The following is a 16,199-nucleotide window of genomic DNA, read 5'->3' on the forward strand; positions in this document are numbered from 1 at the left end:
GATTCAACCAATGATTACCAGGATCTACTGTTTGTTTACGAGCCAATGAACACTTCTAGGTTAGTTGAACTATTAATTTCCGAAGGTGCCGCAGTGGTGGACATTTTAAGGAGTGTTCTCACCGTTTCGGGCGACGAAGAAACCATTGCCCCCATGAGAAAAAAATGGTAGCAGTTAGGGGGAGGAAATCATGAAGAGTCGGAAGAATCCGCAAATTCTCCTGCTGATGATTTAATCCACCTTGTTTCTTCGGGATATCCTGGCCCCAAACACGCGTAGAACCTCTCGTGAACAATCAATAAATTCTCGAACAAATTATCGAAGAAATGTGGAGTGTATGTGTTACTATTGGAGACATTTGGTGCCCACTGAGAAGGGATTAGAGATTGAAATAAGGTTTAAAGATGGCGGATTGTGCATCGGAGGTACGGCACTCATCAGCGAGTAACGAGTGTGGATTGAATCAAAATATAACAATGATTAACAATGGACGTGTACCCCAGCACGGTATTACAACTCAGAATCCCATCGGTCAGGGGCCACGAAGTGTTACTATTTATAAAACAGAAACTGGGTTTGGATTTAATGTACGTGGACAGGTGAGCGAGGGTGGTCAGTTGAGGAGTATAAATGGTGAACTTTATGCACCACTCCAGCATGTCAGTGCTGTTCTGCCTCATGGAGCTGCTGAGAAGGCTGGAGTCAGGAAAGGAGATCGAATTCTCGAGGTGTAAGTTGTTATATCACACCCTAGTTTTTCTTTGATATCTCCTGAACAAATGAAGCAATTCCAAAATCTCAAATATAATTTTACACCCTGAAACAAGTCCTCGGGGATGAAACAAAATCTGGAAAATTCACTCTGCCAATCCTGAGTTATTAACGATTGAAGAGACATTTATTTGTTGTTCCATGTGCAGAAATAATATTAATGTGGAAGGAGCCACTCACAAACAGGTGGTAGATCTGATAAAGTCAGGGGGTGATGTCCTGACGTTGACTGTTATATCGGTGACGCCCCAGGAAGCTGAACGACTGGAGCCATGCGAAGATCTAAGGTAATTCCACTCACTTTTAAACGAAATAATTTTATTTATCGACGTTCTCTTGCAGTTATCAATCAGTAGATTACAGTGAGAAACGCTCACTACCAATTAGCGTGCCTGATTATCACGTGCGTGAACGCAGACACGAGAGATATGTTGTGTTCAATGTGTACATGGCAGGCCGTCACCTCTGCTCCAGAAGGTATCGAGAGTTTGCTGCTCTACACATGTCACTAAAAAAAGAATTCATCGGTTTCAATTTTCCAAAATTACCTGGCAAATGGCCTTTTCAATTGAGCGAGCAACAATTGGATGCCAGACGAAGAGGTCTCGAACAGTATTTGGAGAAGGTCTGTGCAGTGCGTGTGATAGCTGAGAGCGATGCAATGCAAGAATTTTTGACTGATAGATTGGAAGAAGATGGCGATCAAGGGCCAGCAGTTGATTTAAAAATACTCCTGCCAGATCGTGAAGTTGTAACTGTCACTGTTGCTAAAGCAGCACTAGCTAAAGACGTTTACGAAGCGACATGCTGTAAAATTGGATTGGACAATGAAACCGCCAAGTATTTTTACCTCTTCGAGATTGTCGAGTATAATTTTGAACGTAAATTGCAGCCTCACGAGCATCCCCACACCCTTTACATTCAGAATTACTCGACTGCCAGTGCCACGTGCCTGGCAATACGCAGATGGCTATTCAACATATCTAGAACCCTGAGTGAGCAGGCACTCACCTGGATCTTTTGGCAGACTGTTGATGAAGTCAATCGTGGTCATATCAATGCTGGAGAGAGATTGTACCAGTTGAAAGCCCTTCAGGATGCCTCCAGAAAGCATGAGTACTTGAAACTGGCTAGGGAACTGAGTGGCTATGGGGACATTGTATTTCCCCACTGTGGCTGTGACTCCAGGAAAGAGGGGCACGTTGTGGCTGCTGTGGGTGCTGGAGCCTTCAAATTGCACGCAGCCAAGGAAGATGGAACACTAGAGTCTCAGGTCGTTGAATTCCAATGGAGAAACATCACCCGGTGGGAGGTGGACGAGGAGGGCATGGCCTTCTGCTTCCAGTACACGAGGCAAGACAATCGACCCCCACGATGGCTCAAAGTTTTTACCCCCTATGTAAGTATATTTATTGTTTTAACTTATCAATGTTAGGACAACAATTCAAATCTGCTCATTACTCTCGTTACAGTATACGTTCCTGCTGGACTGTTTCGAGCGAATAGCCGAGGAGTCGAAGTGGGAAGCGGGCGAGGAATGACAAAAAACAATTGTAAATTGCAAAAATTGAATCATTATCCCATCCCCACACTTTGTACTGTAAATTTCCACGACTACCCGATGCTTCAATATTTTCTTTCTCCTGAATTTTATGCGACAAATTTGCTAGTCTACTTTAGAATCACATACTATCCTTTTTGTATATACTTTGAAGAAGGAAAATGAAGGAAATTGCAACTAAAATTGACTATTGATGAATGATAAACGATGAGATGTCTCCTCGTGCTGTGACAGTGGCACATTTTAAATATGTAGTATAACAATTATGAGGATTGTTGAATTTATCGATAAAGATCTCTATGACTACTGCATCATTCTAAACGAATTTTAAGAGCAGAGAAAGAAAATAAAGTATTAGGCGAAAATTATTTGATAATTTTCAGAGGTGAAAGAGAATTAACGGCTTAATCTTTATCAATTATTTGGCCTACTAAAGTCACTAGTCCTATGGATTCGTTGAATGCTGATGTTTAAAATTCCGTTTACATTAGTGATTGTATGTTAATCCTCTGCAATAATCGTACATTAAATTTAGAGATATTTTCGAGGAAATGAAAGAAAAATCATGTTGAAAAACAAAATCAATTTATTTTTGTTCAATTGTATATACTTAATGTTCCTGAAAGAATTCCATTTCCATAGCTTTTATTTATACAATAAGTCATTCATTCCCAGTCGCGAATGCCATTATTTTTATTTTTCGGATCGTTATATCTTTAAAAAAAAACATAAACAATGATCTGCAAAAGGTATTCGGCCTATTGTACACTAGGCCCCTTCGCTATATTTAGTAATACCTTGTTAGTTGAAAATGAGACGTATTTTTGTGTTTTAAAAATTATGTTATGAACTTTACAATTGTTAAATTTTGTTGGTAATGTATTAAATGATAAAATGAAACACCAACGATAATTATATATACATAAAAATCTGAACTAGAGCACGTTGTATTGAAAACGCATTTGCATTTATAATTCATAGCCATAAACTTTTCCTTTCATTCTGACGTACATTATACATACATTATTTAGAACAATGAAAAATTGTATTACTCAAGAGTAAACAAACAGACTAATTCTTATGCAAAGAACAAATACACATTGTTTTCTTCAGAGAAATACTAGTTTAAAGAAAGATATACTTAGACGACGTAGAAAAAAATGAGGGAATAATAATATTCTATGAGAAACAGAATAAATACAAATTCAGCGATCACGTGAGGTTTTTGATTATTATCCTTGTATGAGTATCATTGTATCAGTTCCTCTGTCAAAAGAGAATAAAAACATGTAAATGATTACAAAAGATGTACCTTTATTGACACCAGTCTCAATTCATTCATAATTGGGGTTTTGCCAGAGAAGTCTTAGTGTTGACTGTGAAAAATATTAGACACAAATCTTATTTTAAAACAATAAAAAATTAACGAATTAATTTACTTTATCAACGCAAACGTTTCTTGTTTCCTTCATTAAAATAATCGCCCAGCAACCCCCCGAATATTCCCAAAAATAATACTGTATCAAACGTGGATCCTCAACGCAATGCTCTCAGATTTGTTCTCCGCTTCGAGTCCCACCTTGATTTTCTCCAGTGTCTCGTGAATGACCCGGAAAGGGGGTCTGTCCGCTGGCCTCCTATTCCAGCAGACCTTCATAAGATCGTAAACCTGAGGCGGTGTGTTGTCCGGACACTGGAGAACGTTTCCCTCCTTGATGTACTTGACGACTTCCTCGTGAGTCATGCCGTAATACGGCTGCAGAGCAAAGCTGAAGATCTCCCAGAGGCAAACGGCGAAGGCCCAGACATCAGACTCGATCGTGTATTTATTATAGAGGATGCTCTCAAGGGGCATCCACCTGACGGGAATGGCATCCTGGTCATCCCCTTTGTAGTAATCCTGAAGGTATATTTTCTGGGACAAACCAAAGTCTGCTATCTTCACGACCATTTGATCGTTGATGAGGCAGTTCCTGGTGGCCAAATCTCGATGCACGAATTTTCTATCCGATAAATAAACCATTCCTGAAGCCACCTGAATAGCGATGTTAATTAGATCCATGTGAGAGAGCCTGGAGTCATCGTTGTCATTGAATTTGTATCCATTAGAGGGTGAGCAGCTCCTCAGAAATTCGTTGAGGTCTCCCCTCCCCATATACTCGAAGAGAAGGCACATGGGCCTCCCCAGGGCGCAAACTCCCAGCAGCTTGACGATGTTCGGATGATCGAATTCAGCGAGAAGACAGGCTTCCCTCTCGAAGTCGACGAGGAGATCCTGGGAGGCCTCGTCCTTCAGCATCTTGACAGCGACGTTCGTAAACTCCTCATTGGGTATAAGCCCTGGGGCCTTCGCCTGGAAGACTCGCCCGAAGGCGCCCTGTCCCAAATCCCTGACATAAATAATGTTGTTACGAGGGAACTCCAGCTTCTCCAGTTTGGGATTCAGCTGGGCACCAGTCCTGTGGTATGCATCGTTATTCGGTAGCTTATCCAGGTCGATATTGACGTCTGGATTCGGTGCGTTGCAGTAGCCATTGCTTCGTTGTTTCTTGAGCCTCTGGGTGAGGAAGAGGGACACGAGTGAACCGAAAATAAGGACAAAACCCAGAGCTGATAATGTCAGTGTGAATCCAGGAGTGAAAAGGCTCTCCATCATAATCTCGTTGGAGTCTGCTTTTATTTCTGGATTCACTCGGGTCTGATTCTCACACACTGGGATGTCGCAGTGTTCCCAGCGCACCTCGGGGTTCATGGTGAAGCACCAGGGCGCTAGCTCATCGCCCCCAGCATTCCTACAGAAGTTCTTTCCATATCGAATCTGGGGGAATACATTTGGAGGTTTGTTATGGAAGTGGGGCTGCTGTACATCCCAAGGTTGACAGTCCAGGCCACTCTTGGAGCGATTCATACTCCCCATGTAGAACCTGCCGTTGTCCCTGATGCAGTCGTACGTCACCAGGTCCTGATTCATGTCAGTGAGGTGTATGTGCGAGCAGGTGGTTACTCCCTTCTTCAGTTTTGGCAGGACATCGCAATCTGGGAGTCGAAAGTGCCCCCGAGATCGTATGTAAATATCCCTTTGCTTATTGTCCTCGATGAGGGCCCAATCGTTGAAGCAAAACTCGTGTCTTATTGCCTGACAGTCTTCGTAGCAAAGGGGCAGCCTCTCTGACTTATAACACATGGGAAATGCATAAACACAGAGCATTTTCTCAGCTGCTGAACGACAGGGCTCCTTCAGCTTGGAGATTAACTCCTCCCAGAGGTCTGTGGTTATCTCCTCGTTGAGAAAACCCCCAGGATTGTCGGCTGAATCGTTGAACCATACTTTACCGATTCCTGTTAAATATTTTCGACAAATCTTTCCATTGTAGGGAGCACAGTACCCTTGTGATTCAACAGTTTGGGAGCTCTCGATGCTGATTATGTTGATGATAAACACGAGTGTCCAAAGGATTCTGATAAAAATAGTATTTACCCTCGTCATGACGCTGTCTCTCACTCGCTGGATGTTTTTAAATCAAATTATTGATTCATTGTTGGCCTGTTGCTTCACCTCGTCATGTTCATTATCTCATAATTCACATTTCACCACTTGAAACACTGTTGACACAATGTAAAACAATCTCTCACTGGTCCACACATTTTTTTAATGTTTGAGAGTTAATTGAGGAGTTTTATTATGGAAATTATTGTTTTGTTGTACGTGAAATTATTTTCCTTGGTTCATTGGCAGTTTGTGAGCATGGGGACGCCAACTGGGGGTTAGGGGAGCTTTTCGGGGGATAAATGCACCTGGGGGTTGTAGAGGGGATGAACATAATCTCACCCCCCTCAGGTTTTCGGTAGAACCGAAATCCGTTTGATCGACTAATGGTATTTACACATATTTTTGAGGTTAGAATTTTTGTGAAAAACCAGAACGTTTGAAAAATAATACTTTATTGAAAATCTTGACAGTAGGTGATCAAGGTGTGTTTAATGTCGCAATGATTGCAGTACCGTGCTTCGATGTGGGCTATCAATTAATGAGAATCATTTTTTTGATGACTAATGAACTCTGGTTCATTTCTCTGCACCCTCTACACCAGCCTGCGTCATCAGATCAGCAATATTTTTCTCCAGGTCGTCTATTCGAGTCCCCATTTCATCTAGTGTATGTTATTAAGGATTTTATGTGTAAAATGATCGAGCCATCACGTCGTAAAAAATGTTTTACAAAGTGAGGTTATGTGCACTTCTCGATAAAAAGGATATTTCTCCCAATAATCTGGTCCGACATCGTTTGGAACTTGTCCTGCATGCCCTGGAGAAGTGTCTGTACCTAATGAGTCCTCAGAAATTGTGTTAAAATTCGCCAATTGATAGGAAAGCACTACTTGACAAATGCAAAACTATTTTCAAACTCACGAATTGCGTCAGCTCCTGGACATTCTTGGGATCAGTATTATTTTCCATGTTGTAGTTCTCACTCTCGTCGATTTTGTTCTCCTGCTTGACACCATCTGCCATGTTTATTGTCCCAAAAAAAATTGTTTGATCGAAAATAATTGGGAAACCGAAGTTTTATACACTTTTGTTTGGAACCTGTGACGTTTCTGATAGATTGGTCTGTTGACATGCGCAGGGGAGCAGGTTCGATGCACCAAAATGTATTTGTCTGCCCAATGGAAGGGGTAAAGGTTGCGTTGGTCGCCTGATCCTCATAGTGCGTCATCAGCTGATTGCTGGGACATGTGTTATTGACAGTTTGTTTTTGTGTTTGTTGAGTATTTCTTACAATTCCGACGATTGCCCATTGTTATGAAACTATTGAACGTGAAGAGTTGTCAAGTCTCTGGTCAATTAATATAGTTGGGTGATAATTATGACACGTGATTTAATTTATTTGGTCGTTCTGGTCTACGTCGTTAGCAATACTGTCGAATCATGGCGGTTCAGGGGAGATCAACGGTCTCCAGTGATTCTGGGTGAGCTAAACAACAATTTAATGACAACAAATGTCCAGGGGATCCTTTAAAGTCTGAGAAAATCGCAGTTTTAACGATTTCCTTTCACATGTTCATTGACAGTTCCAGGAGATGGTGGAAGCCAAGTAGAAGCAAAATTAAACAAATCCTCAGTGGTGCATTATCTCTGCGAGAAAACATCAACAGAGTTCTTTAACATATGGCTGAATCTCGAGCTGCTAGTCCCCATCGTCATCGACTGTTTCGTAAGTCCTTCTGCATTATCAATTCACTCTCGATAATTAGGAGACTCGAAGACGAATTTTTTTATGGGAATTACAGATCGATAACATGAAATTGACGTATGATAATAAGACTAGACTAACGAGCAACTCTCCTGGAGTCGATATTAATATCCCCGGATGGGGGGATCCTCTCGTGGTTGAGTGGCTGGACCCCAGCAAGGCGTCGCCTGGCAGTTACTTCAAAGATGTTGGGAACATGCTGGTCAATGACCTGGGATACGTGAGGAATGGGTCGCTGAGGGGGGCGCCCTACGATTTTAGAAAGGCTCCAAATGAAAATGGAGAGTTCTTCGTCAAATTACAGTCTCTGATCGAGGAAACTTATATCATGAACAATAAACAGCCAGTGACACTCATAGCACACAGCATGGGGGGTCCAATGTGTTTGTTGTTTCTTCAACGTCAGAGTCAAAAGTGGAAAAACATGTACATTAATAGTTTAATAACTCTTGGCGCTGTTTGGGGTGGATCGGTGAAGGCGTTGAAGGTGTTCGCTATTGGGGACGATTTGGGTGCTTATCTTCTTCGTGAAAGTATCCTGAGGAATCAGCAAATCACAAGTCCAAGTCTTGGGTGGCTGATCCCCTCCAAGCTCTTCTGGAAGTCCTCGGAGGTGCTCGTGCAGACGCAAACGAGGAACTACACTTTAGATAATCTTCAACAATTTTTTTTGTAAGGAAAACTGGTTTTGGTTGGGTTTTCCCAGATTATTTACGAACTTAATTGTTTTTTCCTTCAGGGATATTAACGTTCCAGATGGCTGGGAATTCCGAAAAGATACTGAGCAGTATCAGGCCGATTTCACAGCTCCAGGGGTTGAAATTCATTGTCTTCATGGGGCTCAGGTGGACACAGTTGAGAGGTGAATGATAAATATTTTTGTTTCCCACGTCATACAGAGGACAAATTCATTGTAGACGATTTAAAAAAATGGTAAAACCTTTTTTAGACTCTACTACAAACCAGGAGCCTCTCTGGACAGTCGTCCCCAACTGATAAATGGTGATGGGGATGGAACAGTAAATGCGAGGAGTCTCGAAGGGTGTCTGCACTGGAAAGATAAGCAAAAAGCAAAGGTCTATCACCAGGCGTTTCCCAACGTCAACCACATGCAGATCCTCAGTAGTCCAGCAGTCCTCAACTACATAAAAACCGTTCTGACCTTTTGATATTGATCTCACAACCTGATGAGGCAATAGTTAAAAGAATAATGTCTTCGTGTAGAAGAAATACCCGGAATAACAGGAAAAACAACTACAACAATTCAGGATTTTAATTATAAGTCAGAAGAAAAAAAAACATCAGTTAGAATTAATGAAACTCTTGCTCTCCCTGCACGAGTTGTTTTATGATTTTTTTTTACCTCGATAAGTTGAAACGCTCAATGATTCACATTTAACTTTTAATGATAGATAACAAGTCTGATTTTGATTATCTCCCCCCTTTTTCCAATTAGTCGGGAAAATTTGTCTATAAATACTCCAGTCATTGTTAGTGTATTAACAAACCACTGGCAGCAACAACTTCTCATGACACCACAATGGTTACTCCAGAGTAGATCTTGTCCATAGAATTAAAGTTCGCCAAATTAATTGTAAACTAATATACGTAAGTTATATTTTTATCAAGATTCAAGATTGATTGTAAATAATAAAGGACTATACTTCCTTATCCTAAAATAAATGTGATATTAAACTAATGACTTCCAGGTTTTGCTCTTTGAGCAGCAGTGACTGGGTAATTACGTGGATTAGTGACTTTCATCGAAAATAATTATGAAAATTCAAAAGACAAAAAACAGTAGTTTATTCCAGACTCGGATCTTGCAATCTCTACTCTACTTTACACATCCGTCCCGTTAATTTTTAATTACAAATAAAATTCATACGTACATTGTTTGAACCTAGATATTTAACACGTGTTATAATTTGCACTTTCATTAATAATTTTCTCTTCAATATATTATAATAAATAATTCACAGTGATTTACTTTTCCGTACATTCAATGCGTTATCATTTTTACCCTACAATTTTCATTCAGCTCCATTGCTTGAGGTTTCACTCAGTCCTCGAGAACACAGAGAAGAATATTCATCCAAATACAGGATTAATTAAGCCCTTAACGATGGAATTGATTTTTTTTCTCGGTTATTGGAGCTCTAAATAATTCAAATTTAAATTCGATAGTCTAATTATTCAAATGACTTCTTCTCTGCGCTTAAAGGCATCACACAGGAATGGTCGATTTACAATAATTCATAATAATTTATAATAATTCGTTCTACTGGGAACAAGAAGCATCTGTCTCGCTGCAAAAATCTTTGGATAAATATACTCTCGATATTTCAAATGGCCTCGATGTACAAAAATTTTGTGTAGAAAATTAAGGCAAGATTTTCCACTAATGTCAGTTGAGTCCAGATCCTGTTTTTAAAAATGCATACAGACCAATTGCGATAATCGTGACGACTGTTATAGTCCTGTAGGAACGCAGACGATAGGGTATCCTGGGCTGGGGAACAGCCACTTTGAGGCGCCTGAGTCTCTCACGCTCTAATCTGCTGGCCTCAGCTTTTTGTTTCCATTCTCGCTCTTTGCATCGTCTCTTCTGATCGAAATCACGAACATCAGTGGTTATTGACTCCGGAGGATAGTCTCGATAGAGGTTTTTAGCTTTTAGGAGGAGCTCCTCGAAGGGTAGGTCATCAGGCAACTGAAAGCAGAAGAATTTCCAGTTAATTTTATTTTTCCTTTCGTGGAAATCACAGAATTTTTTGGGCCTTATTTCTGCTTACGGTGCACAAAACTTTGTGAGTATGTCCCATGTCCGGAGTGGTATTGAATATCTCAGTGTCACGATGGGCGACAATCACAGTACTGAGGTAGAGAGGCATCAGGATTGGAGAACCCAGGAAGAAGTCGAATAACCGATGAAGTAATTTACGATTCTCAGCGTATTTGTGAGCGTACCACGTCGTGTACTCGGCCAGGGCGAAATGTGGAAACAATTCCACACTGATAATTATAATTAAAATAGTAAATATGAGTATTAAATGTAATTAAGTCGTTACTTACTTTTCCAAATGTTCTAGTAACGTCGGATGAATTCTCTCCAATAAAGCGAATATGTAAAACAATTCCTGATTAACTCTTTCCATCGTCTGCTCCATGAACCTCTCCAGATACTCGACAGTTATTTTTTCAAGCACCTGGAGACCTTCCTCCAGCCCCATGACGATGAGAACTGTTGCTGCTACGTCATTGTACCCTTGATAGTAGCTGTCAGAAATAAAATGAAAGTAGGAAAGAAGAAATAGTTAGGAAATATTCTTTTATCAGTTGATGAAAGAGTCGACTGTTCTGCCACATTACAACAAAATTATTTAGGAAAATTTATTGTTATTTACTTGAGCTCTGGATGCCGATGAAGAACCCAACAAATTATCTGCGTGAGCTGACGATAGAATGTCTCATAATCGGTCTCACTAGAGTCTGCAGGTAGATGTCCACCACTTCTGGCCACGTCCTTCAGTATCTGCTGGTGAACACCATCAGAAATTTTTTCGTGAACTTGAGGTAATTCAGAGGTGTCTACTGCCCTTCCCTCGTCTATCCTCAGGAGCTTCGGCCAGAGAACCCTTCGTACATCATCTACAGATCATCTCAATGACTTCAAGAGACTAATGCAGAGGTGGAAGCAGTAATCATCAAGAAGAAAGGCATTTCTTTTTGACTGAAGCTAGGGAAGAGTGAGGATTTATTTAAATTGATTTACCAGTTACGAATCCTAGACTGCTACACCCCAGCAGCTTCAGCTCTCCATAAGACAGGTTCTGCTTGATCTTCCCACTGATAACCCTTATCTTCAACTTCTCCAAATGACTGAGTTTCTCTAGATCACCACAATCAGCTGATAACACAGTCTCATCGTAAGGCTTTCCATTAGGTTTACCTGGTGACTCGGTCTGGGATACTCCAGGGACACTTGGAATATCCTCGTGCCATGCTGGTACTGAATCTGGCAGTGACACAAGTGGAACACGTGTGTAATTATCCAAATCCTGTTTGTCCATGTTGGTTGGAAATTTGCTAAACTTATGGTTAAACTATTGTCCAGGTAACTGCGCGATAATTTTGCATTTTTCCGAGGGAACTGTCAACGTCTCGTAGTCAATCAAACCATTTTTATAATTAAAAATTGAATTTAGTAGTTTAGAAGGCTAAATTTGTTGACACATATGCTGATTTTTTTATGATCCTGATGATGTATTTTTGACAGGCATCTCTGATTGTTGTGCCTTGCGTTTGGATGGGGATGGCCCACAGGTGAGGGCTTTTCCCAAAACGAAGAAAATCAATCGTTAGTGATAGGTTAGGACTCGTTTGAAGTGGATTCCAATTGCTTTGGTAGTCTCTCATTAATATTTAAACGGATAATTAAGAATATTAATATTAGTTTGACCGACAGATACGTAACAATACCGACGTGAACGTCTAACACAGTCTCATTACGTTACCGACGGGGAGTGCCTGGTACTACGTACCCGACGTGGAGTAGCAGTCCCGCCGGGGGTTATTTTCGGGTCTGGGGAGGATAGTTTAATGCAGTCGCGGTTGCCAAACTTGGCGGCAAGGCCCAGAAGACAATAAAAAAATTAAAAACCATTTTTTGAAAAAAAAAAAAATTCAAAACGGGAGAATCGAACCCGAGTCGTTTATTTGACAGGCCGGGACTCTACCGCCTGCGCCATTCGGTGCAAACTAATCTTGCTGCAATTTTATTATATATAAAGGAAGAAGGAGCATTTTTTTTGGTGATTTGCATGTTTTATTGCGAAAATCGTCATTCCCCGGGTGTCTACGCCCTCCAGGGATGCCAAGGAGTGACAAAGAATATTTTCTTTTTTTTCCTACTTAAATTAGAGGCCTTACGCCGGTTTTTCGCTTTTTTGTACCTATTTTGGCGTGTGGGGGGCGATCTATGCGACCGGGGGGGGAATTTCCGGGCTCTGGGGATTCCATTGGGTGCCCCCAAGGCCATCCAAGCAAAAAAAACCGGAAAAGAAAACCTTTTTCTTTTTGGCCAAAAAAAATTGAAGGCTAACCCCTTTCCATTTTTGCCAAAAAAATCGATTGGCTAAAAAAATTATTTTCGGGTCCGGGGAGGCTAGTATAATGCACTTCCGGTGGCCAAACTTGGCGGCAACGCCCGGAACCCCCCGAAAAAAATTAAAAACCATTTTTTTTGGGGAAAAAAAATTGAAAAACGCGAAATTTGCATAAAAATCATCATCCCCTGGGTGCCTACGCACCCCTAGGGATGGTACGGAGTGAGAAAAAATACTTTTATTTTTTTCCTACAAAAATTACCAGTTTTACCCCGGTTTTTTTATTTTTTTGTACCTTTTATAGTGTCTGGGGGGTGATCTACGCGTCCGGGAGGGGAATTTCCTGGCGCTGAAGGTTCCCCTGGGTGCCCTGAAGGTCTAGAAGCAAAAAAAAAATTAAAAATCAATTTTTTCAGAAAAAAAAAGAATTCAAGACGCGAGAATCGAACCCGAGTCATTTATTTGACAGGCCGGCACTCTACCACCTGCGCCATTCGGCGCAAGGTAATTTCTTTGCAATTTTATTGTATATAAAGGAAGAAAAGAGCATTTTTCTGGTAATTTGTATGTTTTATTGGGAAAATGATCATCCCCCGGGTGTCTACGCACCCCTAGGGATGCCAAGGAGTGAGAAAGAATATTTTGCTTTTTTTCCTACAGAAATGACAAGTTTTACCCTAGTCTTTTTATTTTTTTGTACCTATTATGGCGCGTGGAGGGTGATCTACGCGTCCGGGCGGGGCATTTCCTGGCGGTGGAGGTTCCCCTGGGTGCCTACAAGGCACGGAACCCAAAAAAAATGCTCTTTATTCCTTTATATACAATAAAATTGCATTAAAATTAGTTTGCGCCAAATGGCGCAGGCGGTAGGGCTCCGGCCTGTCAAATGAATGACTCGGGTTCGATTCTCGCGTTTTGAATTTTTTTTTTTCTGAAAAGATTGATTTTTAATTTTTTTTTCTGCTTCTAGACCTTCAGGGCACCCAGGGGAACCTTCAGCGCCAGGAAATTCCCCTCCCGGACGCGTAGATCACCCCCCAGGCGCTATAAAAGGTACAAAAAAATAAAAAAACCGGGGTAAAACTGGTAATTTTTGTAGGAAAAAAATAAAAGTATTTTTTCTCACTCCGTACCATCCCTAGGGGTGCGTAGGCACCCAGGGGATGATGATTTGCATGTAAATTTCACGTTTTTAAATTTTTTTTCCCCAAAAAAAATGGTTTTGAATTTTTTTCGGGGGGTTCCGGGCGTTGCCGCCAAGTTTGGCCACCGGAAGTGCATTATACTAGCCTCCCCGGACCCGAAAATAATTTTTTTAGCCAATCGATTTTTTTGGCAAAAATGGAAAGGGGTTAGCCTTCAATTTTTTTTGGCCAAAAAGAAAAAGGTTTTCTTTTCCGGTTTTTTTTGCTTGGATGGCCTTGGGGGCACCCAATGGAATCTCCAGAGCCCGGAAATTCCCCCCCCGGTCGCATAGATCGCCCCCCACACGCCAAAATAGGTACGAAAAGGAGAAAAACCGGCGTAAGACCTGTAATTTCTGTGGGAAAAATCTGAAAATATTCTTTGTCACTCCTTGGCATCCCTGGAGGGCGTGGACACCCGGGGAATGACGATTTTCGCAATAAAACATGCAAATCACCAAAAAAAATGCTCCTTCTTCCTTTATATATAATAAAATTGCAGCAAGATTAGCTTGCGCCGAGTGGCGCAGGTGGTAGAGTCCCGGCCTGTCAAATAAATGACTCGGGTTCGATTCTCGCGTTTTGAATTTTTTTTTTTTCTCAAAAAATGGTTTTTAATTTTTTTTTGTGTTCTGGGTCTTGCCGTCAAGTTTGGCAACCGCCAACGCATTAAACTACCCTTCCCGGACCCGAAAATAATTTTTTTGGACACCAATCAAACATTAGTTGATCGAATTCAACCGTTTAAACGTGGCGCCAAGCAACCTGCGCCCTAGCTAGAGCGCAGTCGTACGCGGTGTTTCACACCGTGAGACGTGTGGGACCCGCATCTGGCATCACTGCAATCCGGCGCTGGGCGGAAGTTTGAGGTTAGGAACATCGTGTCTCCTCCACGTGATTGTCAATAAACCAGGGGCAATAATATATTCTAAAACTTTATTGAATACTCAAGAGATTATTCACAACCAAAATGCCGAAGTCTAAGAGGGATAAGAAGAGTAAGTCAAGTCCTTTCATTTTTTAATGTTTAAATCATTTATTTCGTTTCATAGATTATGAAAATGAGAAACCAACGTATATCCATCATGACTCGTAATACTTTTATTATTTAAAGAATGATTAACCGTCTTCTTTCTGTATATCAGCTACAAGTTGATCACAAATTCATTAATTCAAATTAAATTACAACATTTATATTTACTTCGCAGTATCGCTCACAAAAACCAGTAAAAAAGGAAAAATTCTGAAGGACCACATCCTCGAGGATGTCAAAACCTGCGTGGAGAAATATAACCGAGTGTTTCTGTTCACATACGCCAACATGCGTAACGACAAGCTCAAGAGCTTGCGGGAGCAGTGGTCAGGCAGTCGTTTTTTCTTCGGTAAAAATAAAATAATAGCCCATGGATTTGGACTGACGCCTGAGACCGAAGTTGCAGACGGTATTCACAAAATGTCAAAAGCCCTGAAGGGCCAGTGCGGCCTCCTCTTCACGAATAAAACGAAGAAGGATGTCCTTGGATGGATGGAGGGATACGGGGAGGAGGACTTTGCCAGGGCTGGCTTCATCCCAACGGAGACAATTGTTTTACCTGAGGGACCACTTCCTGATTTTTCCCACGCTATTGAGCCACATTTGAGGCAGTTAGGAATGCCCACAGCTCTTCAGAAGGGAGTTGTTACTCTTCTGCAGGATTACGAGGTCTGCAAAGTGGGAGTGCCCTTGACTCCTGAGCAGGCGAGGATTTTAGTACGTGTCTTTCAATGTTCCTGAGACTTTCTATTTTTAGGGGATGATTATTCCTCGGTAATTAAATTATCACGTTTTTCATTGCAGAAATTATTTGGAAGACAATTGGCGACATTCAAACTCATCCCTCTAGGATTTTACTCGAAGAAAAAAGGATATACTCAACTAGCAACTCCGGAGGCCGAAGCTGGTGAAGAACAAATGGAGGCTGAAGACGTTGATGAGACATAAATCATTAAAACAATGTGTTATTTTTAATAAAACTATTTTGTACATAATTCTGTCGAATTGTGTGATAAGTATTATCTGAGTAAGAAACAATTGAAAGGGGAATAATTGAAGAGCTGTCAATCCATCCAGTCGAGTCTAAATTACAAGTTCTTACGATTTTTAATTACTTTGGACATTTTTTTAAACATTTTTATTAGATATTGCTTTTATTATGTCACTCCCTGTGTACACTGTCTTCTTCATACTGGGCCTCGTCTGGGTAAGTCCTCAGAATTAATTTTTTAATCCACAGAATCAGCTTTCATTTTCCTCCGCTGTTGCAGAGTATGTACTCTTGGTT

At 41.0% G+C, this 16,199-nt stretch overlaps 6 protein-coding genes across 8 annotated transcripts; 3 read left to right on the plus strand and 3 right to left on the minus strand.

The window, feature by feature from the left end:
* The first annotated feature begins 404 nt into the window (after positions 1 to 404).
* Positions 405 to 2,515, plus strand: LOC135171274 (sorting nexin-27). Its single transcript, XM_064137717.1, has 4 exons — positions 405 to 730; positions 921 to 1,058; positions 1,114 to 2,170; positions 2,244 to 2,515. Exons 1-4 carry the CDS (start codon positions 405 to 407, stop codon positions 2,310 to 2,312), a joined length of 1,590 nt encoding a protein of 529 aa, XP_063993787.1. The 3' UTR covers positions 2,313 to 2,515.
* Positions 2,516 to 2,900: 385 nt separating this feature from the next.
* Positions 2,901 to 6,116, minus strand: LOC135171271 (tyrosine-protein kinase transmembrane receptor Ror2). Its single transcript, XM_064137710.1, has one exon. It carries the CDS (start codon positions 5,817 to 5,819, stop codon positions 3,855 to 3,857), a length of 1,965 nt encoding a protein of 654 aa, XP_063993780.1. The 5' UTR covers positions 5,820 to 6,116; the 3' UTR covers positions 2,901 to 3,854.
* A 141-nt stretch (positions 6,117 to 6,257) lies between these two features.
* LOC135171298 (heat shock factor-binding protein 1-like) lies at positions 6,258 to 6,995 on the minus strand. The gene is made up of 3 exons (XM_064137759.1): positions 6,743 to 6,995; positions 6,590 to 6,656; positions 6,258 to 6,486 (listed from the first exon to the last, which is right to left on the minus strand). Exons 1-3 carry the CDS (start codon positions 6,842 to 6,844, stop codon positions 6,398 to 6,400), a joined length of 258 nt encoding a protein of 85 aa, XP_063993829.1. The 5' UTR covers positions 6,845 to 6,995; the 3' UTR covers positions 6,258 to 6,397.
* Positions 6,996 to 7,040: 45 nt separating this feature from the next.
* Positions 7,041 to 9,583, plus strand: LOC135171282 (phospholipase A2 group XV-like). 2 transcript variants are annotated; one of them, XR_010300517.1, is made up of 6 exons: positions 7,041 to 7,302; positions 7,405 to 7,547; positions 7,624 to 8,258; positions 8,326 to 8,448; positions 8,536 to 9,194; positions 9,296 to 9,583. XR_010300517.1 is itself a non-coding variant. In XM_064137729.1 (5 exons), the coding sequence occupies exons 1-5, from the start codon at positions 7,200 to 7,202 to the stop codon at positions 8,753 to 8,755; spliced, it is 1,224 nt and encodes a 407-aa protein (XP_063993799.1). In that variant the 5' UTR covers positions 7,041 to 7,199; the 3' UTR covers positions 8,756 to 9,583. The 2 variants fall into 2 exon arrangements, 1 of the variants encoding a protein (XP_063993799.1); XM_064137729.1 differs by having other exon boundaries at positions 8,536 to 9,583.
* On the minus strand, positions 9,369 to 11,904 carry LOC135171280 (TBC1 domain family member 20). Of its 2 annotated transcripts, XM_064137726.1 has the most exons (6): positions 11,539 to 11,904; positions 11,362 to 11,478; positions 10,994 to 11,237; positions 10,662 to 10,865; positions 10,382 to 10,601; positions 9,369 to 10,299 (listed from the first exon to the last, which is right to left on the minus strand). In XM_064137726.1, exons 1-6 carry the CDS (start codon positions 11,657 to 11,659, stop codon positions 9,994 to 9,996), a joined length of 1,212 nt encoding a protein of 403 aa, XP_063993796.1. In that variant the 5' UTR covers positions 11,660 to 11,904; the 3' UTR covers positions 9,369 to 9,993. The 2 variants fall into 2 exon arrangements, with proteins under 2 accessions (XP_063993796.1, XP_063993795.1); XM_064137725.1 differs by having other exon boundaries at positions 11,362 to 11,904.
* Positions 11,905 to 14,700: 2,796 nt separating this feature from the next.
* On the plus strand, positions 14,701 to 15,906 carry LOC135171294 (mRNA turnover protein 4 homolog). The gene is made up of 3 exons (XM_064137754.1): positions 14,701 to 14,876; positions 15,087 to 15,628; positions 15,716 to 15,906. Exons 1-3 carry the CDS (start codon positions 14,849 to 14,851, stop codon positions 15,857 to 15,859), a joined length of 714 nt encoding a protein of 237 aa, XP_063993824.1. The 5' UTR covers positions 14,701 to 14,848; the 3' UTR covers positions 15,860 to 15,906.
* Positions 15,907 to 16,199: the final 293 nt, after the last annotated feature.

Source organism: Diachasmimorpha longicaudata, chromosome 19, assembly GCF_034640455.1.
Source record: "Diachasmimorpha longicaudata isolate KC_UGA_2023 chromosome 19, iyDiaLong2, whole genome shotgun sequence".
NCBI lineage: Eukaryota > Metazoa > Arthropoda > Insecta > Hymenoptera > Braconidae > Diachasmimorpha > Diachasmimorpha longicaudata.

Excerpts from the sequence above, each read along its gene's own strand:
- LOC135171274 (XM_064137717.1), top strand. The coding sequence starts at position 405 with ATGGCGGATTGTGCATCGGAGGTACGGCACTCATCAGCGAGTAACGAG. Across the intron at positions 1,059-1,113 it reads GAGCCATGCGAAGATCTAAG|TTATCAATCAGTAGATTACA; the intron begins GTAATTCCACTC and ends GTTCTCTTGCAG. Across the intron at positions 2,171-2,243 it reads TCAAAGTTTTTACCCCCTAT|TATACGTTCCTGCTGGACTG; the intron begins GTAAGTATATTT and ends CTCTCGTTACAG.
- LOC135171271 (XM_064137710.1), bottom strand. The coding sequence starts at position 5,819 with ATGACGAGGGTAAATACTATTTTTATCAGAATCCTTTGGACACTCGTG.
- LOC135171298 (XM_064137759.1), bottom strand. The coding sequence starts at position 6,844 with ATGGCAGATGGTGTCAAGCAGGAGAACAAAATCGACGAGAGTGAGAAC. Across the intron at positions 6,657-6,742 it reads TCCAGGAGCTGACGCAATTC|GTACAGACACTTCTCCAGGG; the intron begins GTGAGTTTGAAA and ends AGGACTCATTAG. Across the intron at positions 6,487-6,589 it reads GGACCAGATTATTGGGAGAA|TAGATGAAATGGGGACTCGA; the intron begins ATATCCTTTTTA and ends AATAACATACAC.
- LOC135171282 (XM_064137729.1), top strand. The coding sequence starts at position 7,200 with ATGACACGTGATTTAATTTATTTGGTCGTTCTGGTCTACGTCGTTAGC. Across the intron at positions 7,548-7,623 it reads CCATCGTCATCGACTGTTTC|ATCGATAACATGAAATTGAC; the intron begins GTAAGTCCTTCT and ends TGGGAATTACAG. Across the intron at positions 8,449-8,535 it reads CAGGTGGACACAGTTGAGAG|ACTCTACTACAAACCAGGAG; the intron begins GTGAATGATAAA and ends AACCTTTTTTAG.
- LOC135171280 (XM_064137725.1), bottom strand. The coding sequence starts at position 11,659 with ATGGACAAACAGGATTTGGATAATTACACACGTGTTCCACTTGTGTCA. Across the intron at positions 11,238-11,361 it reads CAGTCTAGGATTCGTAACTG|ATGATGTACGAAGGGTTCTC; the intron begins GTAAATCAATTT and ends GATGATCTGTAG. Across the intron at positions 10,866-10,993 it reads CATCGGCATCCAGAGCTCAA|CTACTATCAAGGGTACAATG; the intron begins GTAAATAACAAT and ends TATTTCTGACAG.
- LOC135171294 (XM_064137754.1), top strand. The coding sequence starts at position 14,849 with ATGCCGAAGTCTAAGAGGGATAAGAAGA. Across the intron at positions 14,877-15,086 it reads GTCTAAGAGGGATAAGAAGA|TATCGCTCACAAAAACCAGT; the intron begins GTAAGTCAAGTC and ends TTTACTTCGCAG. Across the intron at positions 15,629-15,715 it reads CTGAGCAGGCGAGGATTTTA|AAATTATTTGGAAGACAATT; the intron begins GTACGTGTCTTT and ends TTTTCATTGCAG.